A 14186-nucleotide genomic window follows, 5' to 3' on the forward strand; every position below is an offset into this window, starting at 1 on the left:
GATGGACAGGTCCAAGTGCCTTGCTATCTGTGAGGAGTGCCGTCTGATAGCAGCTCAGCCTCACTCTCACCATTTGTATAAGTGCTGTTTAGAGGCTCAAAGCGGTTTGACTACTACAGATTTTGCCCATGTTGGGACATTCCCCTCAGCCTATGGTATCTCTGGAAGGGGAGTGGAGGGGGGAGGTGAAGCAATGGTCAGTTCTCCTCCCTTGTTCCTGAGGGCAGAAGCTTCCCTGAGAGAGGTTGGAGAGAGCAAGGTTGGGCCTTTGGACTCTGGCATAGATCCATCCTCCTCCTCCTGGGTGGAATGTTTACCGGGCCTGCAGACTTTTCTGCAGGGGTGCCCAGCGAAGGCAAAGCAACCTACTAGGTAGGGATCATGTGCTTGGGCCTCCCATTTGTCAGTCACAGCCGCTTAATTGCCACAGGGAGGCTGTCCCTAGTAATGTTCAAGGAGGTGTGTGTATCATGAGACCTCAAAGGATTCCAATGGGGAATTGGCTTTCTCACTTCTAGAAGAGGGAGAAATTGCATATGATTGAGAGCTGCTTTGAACTCTGCTCAGATTTTTCTTTTTTTTTTTCATGGAGATGTCTTGCTGAGTTTGTTGGCTCAGATCCTGAACATGCTCGGCATGGCCCGAGTCTGTTGGCTCAGACCCTGAACATGCTTAGCGTGATCAGAGGTCAATGTTAAGTTAAGCGTCTTGTTTATATTCCCCCCTGTATTCAATTCAGTAGATTTGGGATTTTAAAAAGGTAAATGCAGCTCTCAGGTTTCCCCTTTTTCCACATGGAAACTCTGAGATCCAACTCTGAATTCCGTCATAGCGGCAGTACACAAGGGAGAGTTCTTGGCATCTCTCTGCACATAGCCATCAGGTTGGAGAACCAGAGATTCCTGAGGTTCATGCTCCTAAGAGAACATTTTCTGTTTCGAGCCCTTCCTTCGGCTGGCGATGGCTGCACGTACCTTCACCAAGGTGAAGGTGGTAGTGGCAGCTGCATTGCAAAAGGAGGGTGTGTTGGTGTATCCGTATTTGGATGACTATCTTAATCATGAAAAACTAAATGACCTCTGTTGACAATCGGTACAAAAGGTACCAAAGTGCTTGAAATCCCTATGATAGGTAGGAACCCTAGCAACGAGCCATTTAGATCTCTTACAAACTTTGGAGTATCTGGGAGCTCAGTTCAGCACATGACGGAGAGAGTGTTTCTCATGGAGAGAGATTGCTGAAATTACAGAGTCAGATTAAGCTTCTGTTAGAGCTTTTGGTGCCCAGGGTCTGGAACTATTTACAGGTTTGGGTTCTATGGCATCGACACTGGAATTAATGCATTGGGCGTTCGCACATATGTGGCCTCTGCAGGAGCCTCTTCTCCCACTAGAATCTGTTATTTGAAGAGTTTCATCTTCCTTGTCTGTTAGAGGAGGAAACCAGGGACAGTCTTTCGTGGTGCTTGCTCACACCAATCTCGGGCATGGTATGGAACTGGAGATTCTGAATTGGATAATAGTCACTATTGATGCAAGCCTCTCTAGATGGAGGGTGGTGTGGCAAGATTAGCCGGTGTAGGGCCAGTGGTTGAAACAGGAGGTCTCATGGCCTATCAATCGGTTAGAGACAAGAGCGGTGCATTTCGCATTGCTTGCCTGTCAGCTAAGGTTACGCAGCCTTCCAGTGCGGATCCTATCAGACAATGTGACGATGGTGGACTACATCAACAGTGAAGGCGGAACCAAGAATCAGGCAGTGGCTCGAGAAACCCGGGAATTGATTCTCTGGGCAGAACAGCACTTGGAGCAGCTGGCAGTGTCGCTCATCGCCAGAGTGAACAACGTTCAGGTAGATTTTATCAGTTGGAGAAAGTTAAACCATGGGGAATGGGAGCTGTCGGAAGTGGTGATATGTCTCATTCATGGAAAATGAGGATATCCCGACCAAAGAGAACACCAAGGTGTCGCGGTTTTACAGCCACTGAACAGAACACGGTACAAAAGAATCGGAGTTCTGGTGCTGCCATAGACTCGAGGGATTCTTCTTTGTCTTCCATCCCATGGTCTCTGGTGGACAAGGGATTATGGCAGATAGAGAAACATCCAGGAAACATGATCCTGGTAGCTCCAAAGTGGCCACATCGACCATGCTTTCCAGATCTGATCAACAGTTCCTCTTGTGAGAGAAATGTACACAATTGCCGGATGTTCCGAAACTGTAAAAAGGAGCAACTCACTATCAGGTCAATACAGAACAGTGCGCTCAGCTGAGCGCACCGTTAGCCCCTGTTTGGCCACGTGTTTTCGACGTGCTATTTTTACCCCTTATACAGTAAGGGGTAATAGCGCGTGGAAAACATGCAGCCAATCCCCCCGAAACTAATAGTGCTCATCACATGCAAATGCATGTTGATGAGCTTATTAGGTATTCACTCGCAATACAGAAAGCAAAATGTGTGGCCAAGCCGCACATTTTACTTTCAGAAATTAACTCCTGCCAAAGCCAAAAGGCAGGAGTTAATTTCAGACGGCACTGGGCAAGTGTACAGAAAAGCAGAAAAAACTGCTTTTCTGTACACCCTCCGACTTAATATCATAGCGATATTAAGTTGGAGACCCCAAAATTAAAAAAAAATAAAAATCTTCTTAAAAAAAAAAAATCTGCCCGTGGGTTGAAAAATGGGTGCTCAATTTTGCCGGCGTCCGTTTTCCGAACCCATGGCTGTCAGCGGGTTCGACAACCGACGCCGGTAAAATTAAGCGTTGGCTGTCAGACCTGCTGACAGCCATCACTTCCGCCAATAAGGAGGCGCTAGGGACGTGCAGCCCTAATTTAAATACTGCATCACGCGCCCAGGAGAGGTGTCTGGGCATGCGTTGGGAGAGCGGGCTCTCGCCTTGGATCGCCGGCTCTCCCACGCAGTTTTCTATATGGGCCTGCATGGTTGAAATCTGAGGTTCCATGGTCAGGAAAACATCAAAGCTCATTCTCTGACTTTGAATCTTATCACAAATCCAACACAGGAAAATATCCTCATCTCATTGTCAGACCACATCATCATGGGCTTGGACAAAGGACAATCCTTTTTACTAATCCTCCTGGACCTGTCTGCGGCGTTTGACACCGTCAACCACGCTATCCTCCTTAACCGACTGGTGGACATCGGAATAACAGGAACAGCTTTCTCCTGGTTCAAAACCTTCCTTTCGAATAGAGGATACAAAGTCAAAATAAACAATAAAGAATCTCCTCGATGCAATTCTTCACTAGGAGTTCCTCAAGGCTCCTCCCTTTCCCCTACCCTCTTCAACATTTACTTACTTCCTCTCTGCCAACTGCTAACTAACCTTCAACTAAATCATTTTCTTTATGCAGACGACGTGCAAATATTGATCCCCATCAAAGAATCAATTACAAAAACCCTCAAATTCTGGGAATCCTGTCGACAAGAAATCAACCTCCTACTTTCCAGTTTAAATCTGATTTTAAATTCAACAAAAACCGAACTCCTCCTCATTTCTCCGGAAAACAGCAACACCACACAAAACACACCACCAAACATCTTTGTCTCCCAAGCTAGGGACCTAGGAGTCTTAATTGATAATCACTTAAATTTAAAAACTTTCATCAACCGCACTACAAAGGACGGCTTCTACAAATTACAGATATTGAAAAGAATAAAACCACTTCTTCATTTTCAAGACTTCAGAACAGTCCTACAATCCATAATTTTCTCCAAGATAGACTACTACAACTCTATCTTGCTAGGTCTCCCTTCCTCATCCTTAAAACCACTCCAGATGCTGCAAAACGCTACTGCCAGGATTTTAACAAACGCCAGAAGAAGAGATCACATCTCCCCCATTCTCAAAAAATTACACTGGCTCCCAATTCACTTCAGAATACTCCACAAGACCATCACCATCATCCATAAAACCATCTACTCTCAAGCCCCACTCAATCTTCAGATACCACTCAGTCTATACTCCTCGTCAAGACCAATCAGAGAAGCATACAGAGGATCCCTACACGTTCCACAAACAAAAGCTACACACCATCAAACATTCAGAGAACGGGCCTTTTCCACCGCTGGACCATCATTATGGAATACCATCCCCCCCCCGACCTCAGACAGGAGCCTTGCCTACCAACATTCAGAAAAAGGCTAAAGACATGGTTGTTTAGGCAAGCCTTTCCTGATCACAACTGACAATCACAATGGACTCTCATAACTTTCTCCAAAAATACTACATCCACTATGTAATTAATCTGAACACTATGTAATTAATTAATTTATTGTAATTGACTAAATCGTTCCAGCTACTCTTCTTCTTCTCCAAGTTCTAATTTTCCCTTGTTTATTGTAACTTCTTCGCTACATATCAACACCAGTTTTCGTTCAATGTTTATCACTCCCCTGTTTTCTGTAAACCGGCATGATATGATTTTATCATGAATGCCGGTATAAAAAAGCTTTAAATAAAATACATAAATAAATGATAAAGCTATAGAGATATATAGAGAGAGAGAAAATGAGAGATTTTAAGTGACCATGTTCATATCAGCATGCTATTGTAAGGATATAAATCTGCCAAAAATAGGTCAGAGCAATAGCTACAGCTGCCTCTTCCTATATCATCCAGAAACTAAAGACTTCACCTTAGGCCTGCATGTTCTCTTGCTGGAAGACAAGCTGTGCCTCAATGCTGACTATGCATGATTAGCAGGACTACTGTATAAATGCAGAAATCTATCTATATCAGTTTTTATGCTCACAGTTATACAGTACTACTGGAGACATCAACATTCAGGTCCCTTATGTACTAGGTAGGGGTGTGCATTCGTTTCCTACATATTTGTAATCCGCAACGTATAGGGCCATATTCGTTGTATTCGTGGGGAAGCGAAACGTATCGCGATTCCCCACGAATACAACGAATCTTCGCTGAATTATTCGTCCGTCTAAAGGAGCCAATTTAAACAACCCCCCCACTCTCCTGACCCCCACCCCCCCAGGATTTACCAAAACTCCCTGATGATCCAGCGGGGGGTCCTGGATTGATCTCCTGCACACACCCTCGGCTGCCGGTATTCAAAATGGCGTCGATAGCCTTTGACCTACTATGTCACAGGGGCTACCGGTGCCATTGGTCAGCCCCTGTCACATGGTAGGAGCAATGGATGGCCGGCGCCATCTTGTGCTCCTACCATGTGAGTGCAGGAGATGAGTGAGTGCAGGAGATCACTCCCGGACCCCCGCTGGACCACCAGGGACTTTTGGCAAGTCTTGGGGGACTCTTCTGACCCCCACAAGACTTGCCAAAAGTCCCTGGTGGTCCAGCAGAGGTCCGGGAGCGATCTCCTGCACTCAGGCCGTCGGCTGCCAGTATTCAAAATGGCGCCGATAGCCTTTGCCCTCACTATGTCACAGGGGCCGACCGTCGCGCTGCCCCCCGTTACGCCCCCCAAGCAAAGCCCCGGGACTTACGTGCGACCCGGGCTTTTAAAATCTGCCCCAGTGTGTCCAGCAGTGTGGTCCTATCTACAGGTAATTGGCTTGATGGCGGCAACCCTGGATGTGGTTCCCTTCAGCGCTCTCTGCTGTCTTATTGGAACCTGCAGTTTCAGGAATATGTGGTTCAGCTCCACTTACCGATGGAAATCTGCTCCCACCTGCAAGGATGGTTGCAGGAGGATCATTTGAGGAAGGGAGTTCCCTCATTTGCTGCCCAGGGATCCGTGGTATGCGATTTGCAAATACTCCTGGTAGTGTGCCCCCTTTGCCATCTGCCACACATGGGCTATGGATTCTTGGTTAAAGACCCATCTGTGTAAACTTTCTTTTGAGGGGAAACTGCTCTTCAGTGAGGACCTAACTCAGCTGGTGAAGGATTTGGAAGATCCCAAACTTAATAGTCTCCCAGAAGATAAAGGTCATGCTTTTTATCAGCCCACAGAAGCTGGGCTTAGTATCGTAATACTAGGAGGTCATCGATGATATCATGAGGGTGTCTGCTATCCACATTACAACCAACTGATTGAGCAACCCTCCCACCCTTCGCCCATCTCCCCTAGCTCATCCTTTAATTCATTTAGTCACAAATCTACAACTGATTTTATAACATACACGTGCAGATTATAAAATCCAGGATCGGCGAGCAAAAGGGGGTGCACACTTGTGCACCTTGCGTGCGCCGAGCCCTAGGGGAGCCCCGATGGCTTTCCCTGTTCCACTTTGGAGCTGGACTGACCCAGTAACTTGAAAACTAGAGCAGTGTATTTCTCTTGCTGCACTAGTTGGATTATTTCAAGGATAGAGATGAACCTGAGCCCATTCAATTATTCCTGCAAGAGTAAATTAACTACCCAGCTCTTGTTTAGTGAGATGGCCACACAGATGGGAAGTGGGCTAGGTAATAAATAAATAAAAATGCAGATGCTGCACGAGAATGCTATTTGTCTAAATTAAAGCAAAGCCAGGAATTGCAGTTATGGCCACCTCAGAAACCATATTGCATCATCCTGTTACACAGTCATGACCACAAATGACATCATTATGTGAACTGCAGTTATAGAGGCACAGGGCAAGAAAAAGCTTAAGGGGAAAACAGGCTAAAGAAAGATAGGAAGCATATGAGGGAAAGGCTCCATGTCTTATTTGTATGTCACAGTACTGCAGCGGAGTGCTGGGTTATGGTTCTTGTGACAGCCATCAGGCTGAATTTCCTGACCTTCATTTTTAGAAGGAAAAAGTTATACCAATGCAGTCTCTGTAAAAGGCATTTATTTCCAGGATACAAAGTGCCAGAAAGTTCATGATTTAAAACTGTTATTAGCAGCCACATTCTTGAGGCTAAAAATGAATTCTAAAAACTGTAATACCTTCTTTTACAGGGTGGCGCACCATCCCCTTTCGACAGAAATTTTGGAACAAAGATTTCCGCAAAAGCCGTGCAGTGGATCTCCAAAAAACTAAAGGAAAGCTACCGGCAAGGTGACAACTCTTTCAGTCTTTCAAACTTTATAGTACAGGTTATATTTTCAGGACAGCATCAGGAGCAGGTGTTTGCCTTTAGTATAAAGGTGTCCTTAACCATTTAACAAAGCTTGTATAAGATGCTGCTAGAAGCAGTCCTAATCTTAATAAGGAGAGGCTGTTATGTCACACACTGGCTAAGATGAATTCCACTTTGTCCTAGTTATACTATCAGAAAAACCCCATTATAATATGCAAATTCATAAAGATAAAGAGCCTGATATTTAAAGGTCTTCAGTTATCTCTTAGTCCAATGAAATGTGTCTAAAGTTCAAAGCATGATAAAATGAGCTAATGTGCCCACATTTCACAGTGAAAATCCTAAAATTTATGTACACGAGGTTCATTTTCAAAAGGTTTCCGCACGCAAAATTGGCATATACATGTGTAAGTAGCGTATACATGCATATATGCTATGTTGGAAAAACATGAGTGTATACGATGTAACGTAAGTGTTAATGGGGGGAGGGGTGATTTAGGGGACTTACGGAGTGGGGTTCAAAAGTATGCGCACAAACTGCTATTTTATAAGCAGTATGTGTTTACAAACTTGACCCTATGCTTTTACACTTGCTAATCAAGTTGCGGTAGTGAAACTGCACTTGTCTTTTGTCTGCAGTTTCTGGGTGGGAGATCTGGTTTAAGTGGTGGGGGGTTGTAGGGAAGTGCTAGAAAGTCTGGGTGAATTGGTGATCGTACCTACGTGAACAAATACATATTTTAAGAAGTAGAACATCTGTATTCCTTGTATGAGAGTTATTTTCTAAAATGGGTAAAAAATACATGAGTTTTCCTGCATTAAAAATGTACGCGCGGTACTGAAACATACTCACATACATTTGGGACAGAAATATGGGGTTTTTTATAAACTGTGTTGCACCCGGCACACAATCTGTAAAATAGTAGCATACATCTCTATATGCCCACTTATGCATTCCTTTGATGACTTATGCTGAAAATGGAGCTCATAAGATTTATGCGCGTAAAAATGAAGTCAGGTTTCAAGAGGTTAAATACCTGGTCCCTTTAACATATTTTGTGCAGGTATAAAGAAGCATTTTCAATCATATTGCCATCTATTTAATGAGTAAATTTATAACTCTGTAAGAAGGGGTAAAATCTTCGTATACCTTTAATTCACAGATTATGCCCCTAAATTTTCAAAGCAAACTTCTATGCATAATTTGCACGTAAGTGTTGTGATATGCGCACACATCCACCCTCAAAAAATTACACATGCTGTCTCAAGGGCATAGTTTGTGTGAGTGAACTTCAGTGCAAACTTTTTAAAATCAAAAAGTTTGCACATAAGTCTCAATTCCACCCTGATTGGAACACCTCTCTCCAGTTCGCATAAAAATACTTACAAAACTGACCGGATCATTCATCAAAATGCGTTATGGCATTTCATTAATGCATGCGATAACGCATTAACGCATGCGTTAACACCATAACACATGCAATAATAACACTAGCGCTTAGCATGAATAAAAATTTTTGGAAGGGGTGGGATCAGGGAGGAGTTTGGGTGGGATTTATAAAAATGAGGGGCAATATCGCATGATTTTAATGCTGGAAATAAGTACACCTTTTTTTTCCTGGTTTTAAGCTGTGCGATATGCCCAAAATGGCCATAACACAATTTGCAATAAATTTTTGGAATTGCATTTTGGCCATTTCTGGGTGAGAGAGAGAGAGAGAGTGCACCTCTGGGGAGGCCCTCACACTGTGCAACTATATATATCTCTATAGGAAGGCCATCTAATGGGTCGAGGTGAGGTGTTGGTCGTGGTTTAGGGGCCAGTTTCTCATGTAGAGTGAGGAAAGTCTATAACAGAGTATCATCAAGCTAGGGCAAGATAGCGTAGTACAAAATGTTATCTTTGTGAGACTTTCTTCACTCCAAATGATGTCAATTCTTCACCAAGGTGCACGATGCTGTTCGTGCGTCTATCTACATGAGAAACTGGCCCCTAAACTCTAAAACACCATCAACACCTCACCTTGTCCTATTAGATGGCCCTTGTATAGAAATATAAATACTTCACTACTACTCTCTCTTTCTCGCACAAGGAATTATCACAGAGTGCGATAAGTTTACGGCACCATGCGATACTATCGATGCAATGCAGTATGTTATCGCATGGTGCGGTAATTCTAAACTTTCTCTAAACAATGCTCCTTTTTCTTATCGCGGGCGTTATCCATGCGTTAACGCATTTTGATGAATCTAGGAGTGAATTCTATGTGCACTGAGCCCAGGTAAATTTCAGAACAGCCGTTTATGAATGTAAAACTGTTTTAACACTGTGTTTTATGCTTCTAAGTGGCTTTGAAGATCAGGCTCAAAATTATTAGAGCTGCTGAGACATTGTTAGGGAAGTTGGCAACATCAGATAACTTCTGATGAAGTTTATACTTTAGATCAATGCATTTAGAATGAAAGGAAAAGCACCAGTCTATAATCATCAATATGTATAATGTGCTTAGGTTCACCGGATGCTGTCTGTCGGGCCTGGTGAAGTGTGCATGGGCGTGCCAACATGAATGTACACCCCACCAGCCACTGAACAGCCCATGTGCCTACTTCAGGACGTAATGCATGATGCACGCATGTGCATCCCACCAGCCACTAATCAGCCTGTGTGCATATCTTAGTATGTACACGTGAATGTTCTGGGGTGAGCACAAAGCCCACCTACTCACCCACTTAGATTGAGCCCACACTCCACTTACTCACACTCAACCCACTGACACACAGAGCCCAGACCCACTTATTCATGGACACACATGATGCTTATACCCTCCCCACTAGCTCACGCACACAGCACACCCACCTGCTGACACATGGCACCCGCACTCCATCCAATTATACATACATGCAGAGCCCATACCTCACCTTCTCACTAATACACCGACACTGCACTCACACACACACACAAACCTGATCTCATAGGCTCACACCACCTGGTCAATTTCATGCACACGTAGCCCACATGCCAACTCCTTCACAGAGCTTGACACATGCACCCCCTAATAAGTAACCTACACACACCTGCAGACACAGATCAACTTACATAAACACACACACAAGCTACAACCCATATACATTCTGTAGGGTATCGGAGTGTGCCAAGGTCAGGCTGAGGACAAGGGAAAAGAATGCTGGGGTTGGACTCGGGGGGGGGGAGAGAGTTGAACTGGGGAGAAGAAAAAGAGATGGCTGGGGTCAGGTCAGGGGATGGAGGCCAGAGTGTGGTACAGTCAAGCTGGGATCACAGAGTGCTAAGTGCCTTCAAGCTGACATTCCTTCTGTTGAATATTCAGTGGGCATCAGCTAGTAACATAAAATATTGCTAACCATAGTTACAAAATATAATGGTGTTTTTCACAGTAATCATAACATGGTAGCAAATATAAAAGCTGAAATTAAATTGTGCTGAGGAGACGAGCTAAAATTTACACTGCATTACACTTTCAATTTCTATAATCACCTTTCTTCACAAAGGCTCATCACACAGCCTCATCAAAAGACATCAATGCAATAGCATATAAACATGAAACATGCAGCAAAAAGTAAGAACTGTCCCCCTCCTCATCTCTCTTTTTACAAGGAGTTGGGACAACTAATATCCAGATGTTGTTTCCACCCAAACCATTACTTGTAATGGTGATCCTCCTTGGCATTCTCCCTTCAGAAGTGAACACAGTAATCGAGGTGAGGCCTCACCAAGGACCTGTACAAGTGCATGGGCACCTCCTTTTTCTTATTGGTTATTCCTCTCTCTATGCGGCCCAGCATTCTTCTGGCTTTCGCTATCGCCTTGTCACACTACTTCGCCATCTTCAGATCCCTAGCCACTGTCTCCCCAAGATTCCTCTCTTGGACTGTCCACATCACATACAGCTGTTTTGGATTACCTCATCCCAGATTTTCCTCCTATCAAGAGATCACCAATGACCTGCACAATTTAAATTGGGTATAAATTGTCAGCAGAGGAAAAAAGACATTATAGAAACAATCCCAGGCAAAAATTCTTCCTACTTACAGGCATTAGAAGTTGGTGCAGATTTACATATATAACATCAGCAAGTTCAGGTGTACAACTTGTTGAACATGTCTTTTCTACAGCCATATTGAAAATGTATTTCATCCACACCTACTTAGTCATTTGGTAAATGTATGCATATAACCTAGAAGCAAAAGGCCTCATTTGAACATGTACTATACGCATAAATATGAGATTTACACACAAGTCTCAACTAAGCTCATAATGGCTTTTCACCCACTGTATAGTGGATCAGGCCCAAACATTGTTTTACATTGTCACAGCTGAGCCTCATGTAAATAGTGTCAGTTCTGAGTATAGTATCACTGTTATCCATCATGCCTGGATATGGTCACTGTTTTTGAGAAGTTTCATTTTGTGCGATGCTTGCTGGAAATTTTAGTTTACGTATGAGGATAAACAACAAATGGTTAAAGACATCGAACAAGACTATTTTAACAGGTCCAAATGCTGTCATATCTTTAATTCACACCTATGGAGGCATCCAATCAGTGACTGGGGTTGTGATAATTTGCAGAAATGATGAGAGAAATGTAGTGTTGGCCATTTTATCTTTTACAAGCATCTCCCTTTTCTGAGAAGAAAACGTATATAGAGGTCTAGGAGGTATGCAGAAAAAATGCTGTATTTATTGATTTTTATTGTCTATAATTTTCACAGTTCCATCTACCATTTCTTTAAAAACTTTCTGAAGTAAGCACAACACAGAACAGATTTTGGGGTGGGTTTTTTTTTTATGAATCTTTGTCATCCCAGGATGTTCTCTTGATAACTGTTCACAGGTTGCACTCCTTTTGGAAACTTCCAGTAAAACTAGGGCCTGCACTATTAGTGAAAATGAGACAAAAATGGCTTTAAAAATGACTTTCATGCCCCCCCCCCCATTACCGTTCCTTTTAGGGAGCAATTTTCAAAGTCATTTCTGTGCATAAAACCTTCCTTTTATGCATGTACATTGCTGTTCTAAAATTGACCTGAGCTCAGTGCATGTGAGTGCCCGCGTAACCCGATTTCACACGCACTCCTATGCACACTGCAGAGAGGCATTCTGACGGAGCAAAGCTGGCACTTGCTTGCATACTTTTTGCTTTTAAAAAACATGCACATTCAGGTACAGCAAAACAGAGATGGAACTTTACTCAAGCGAATGTGTGGGCATACTCAGCCAATCACATGAGTATTTTCAAAGCAAAGTTAGGCAGCCTTTTACTGCTGTGTGGGATGTTTGACAATTTCTCTCCCCACTTTTTTCAGATGTGGAATAGTAGCTAAAGGGCAACATGACCCACCCAGTCTGCCCAGTAGCTATTTGTCTACTCTGGGAAGATGCATATACAAATTCCCATATACAATCTGACATTCACTCACCTTCCCCCATGTTCCTCACCCAACTTTTCAAAATACTGCAGCTCAGGACAAGTTACCCCAATGTTTTCTGGAAGATTTGATAGTCTCCTACCACTGCTGTTTTGGGCAGTGTCTGCTGCTCTGTGCAGGTTACTCCAGTACTTCCAGCCTCTTCTACCAGGGATCTTCAGTATTTATCCCATGCTATTTTGAATTCTGTTACTGTTTTTATTTCCAACACTGCCTCCAGGAGGGTATTCCAGGCATCTACCACCCTGAGTAAAATGCTTGCAGCAGGTCTTAATTCCTCTAACCTTGCCTTGTGCTGCCCGCAAATGTTGAGATGCAGCAGTGGGGTGGGGATAGAGATGGAAAATCCTGCTATTCAGAACCAGTGTCACTTTCCTGTATGAAAATCCCTGGAAGGGCCTCTACAATGCTGTCCATAAAGATCTTAGAATAAGGTTATATTTTGTATTTTCATGTTCAGGAGTGGAAGATATCTTTCAAAATGCATACCTGCCAGTTACCTTTTCTTCTCTTTCCACTAATAATATTTCTGCATGAGCTATTAGTCTCTTACTTTCTAGCTGAAGACGATGAATTTAGCAACTCACTCTAAAATAGTTTAATCTGCTTTTCCTTTTCTTTTCTCTTTTCTTGCTGGCTGAATGGAATACATAGATGAAGGTAAATATTCTTTCTTTGGGGGTGAATGTTAAGCTGTTAGGTTTGTTTGTTTTTTTTTAACTTAAAGTTACTGAAAGCTGTACCTCATCAGTAAAGGGCAGGGGGCCACCTTATAATTTGTAATGTTTTCTTAGTGTTGCAGCCTGTAAATTCACATTCATTGTAAAACAAAATAAAATTTAAAAGTGACATTTTGATAGAGTTGAAGAGATTATTGCTCTCATTAAAGTGTGTTGTCCAGTCAACAAGCAGGAATTGGTCTCTGTGGTCTAAGATTGTTCTTCATACCCCTATGCATTGTATGTTGTGTAAGCTAATGGTGATCATACATTGTATTTGCTGCTTTATGATCTTATAAGGGCATTGGTTTCTCCTACTGGCTGCAGTACAAAACCTTGACCTCTTACATTGGCTACCACCTTTGACGGTAACTTTCAAACCATCGCACAAGCTAAATTTGTGCGTATACATCGGATTGCACCCAGGGACGCGGCTATTTTATAACTTGCATGCGTATAGGGGTAGATACGCGCGCAACCCCCGAAAACCTACCCCTGCCTCCCCGTGCGTGCGCCGAGCCTAACTTGCATAGTGTTAAGTTAAGTCCCGGGGCTTGAAAAAATGGGCGTGCTGTGGGCGGGGTCCCGGTCCGGGGGTGTTCCGGGGGGGGGGGGGGGGGGGACCGAGGCCTTCAGAACAGCCACCGGGCCAGGGGATGGAGAGTCGGCAGGCGTAACGTCTTCAATAAAGTTCGGGGGGGGGGGGGTAGATAGGGGAAGGTGCGGGGGGGGCGGAAGGAAAGTACACTCCGAGGCCTTGGAGGGAACGGAGGCAGGCTGCTCGGCTCGGCGCGTTCAGGTTGCACAATTGTGCACTCCCCTGCGCGCGCCGACCCTGAATTTTATAACATGCGCGCGGTAGCGCGCGCATGTTATAAAATCCGGCGTAGATTTGTTCGCGCTGGGTTGCGCAAACAAATCTACGCCCACGCGCATGTTATAAAATCTGGCCCATAATGTGCATGTTATAAAATAGCTTGG

General features: G+C 43.8%; 1 protein-coding gene across 9 annotated transcripts in view; it reads left to right on the plus strand.

The window, feature by feature from the left end:
- The window catches only part of PFKP (phosphofructokinase, platelet), a 295600-nt gene that overhangs the window by 254829 nt on the left and 26585 nt on the right, over window positions 1–14186 (plus strand). For 5 of the 9 annotated variants that reach the window (XR_003854472.1, XM_029588552.1, XM_029588554.1 and 2 more), the window contains exon 20: window positions 6898–6997. Coding sequence is in view for 7 of the 9 variants with exons in the window: in XM_029588552.1 (XP_029444412.1) it covers window positions 6898–6997 (100 nt within the window). In the remaining 2 variants the exon portion in view is untranslated. Of the gene's footprint in view, window positions 1–6897; window positions 6998–13140; window positions 13147–14186 lie in introns of all 9 variants that reach the window. The other 4 variants (XR_003854471.1, XM_029588549.1, XM_029588548.1 and 1 more) reach the window with 1 other exon arrangement.

The sequence above is a fragment of the Rhinatrema bivittatum genome, chromosome 2, assembly GCF_901001135.1.
Source record: "Rhinatrema bivittatum chromosome 2, aRhiBiv1.1, whole genome shotgun sequence".
NCBI classification, from domain to species: Eukaryota; Metazoa; Chordata; class Amphibia; order Gymnophiona; family Rhinatrematidae; genus Rhinatrema; species Rhinatrema bivittatum.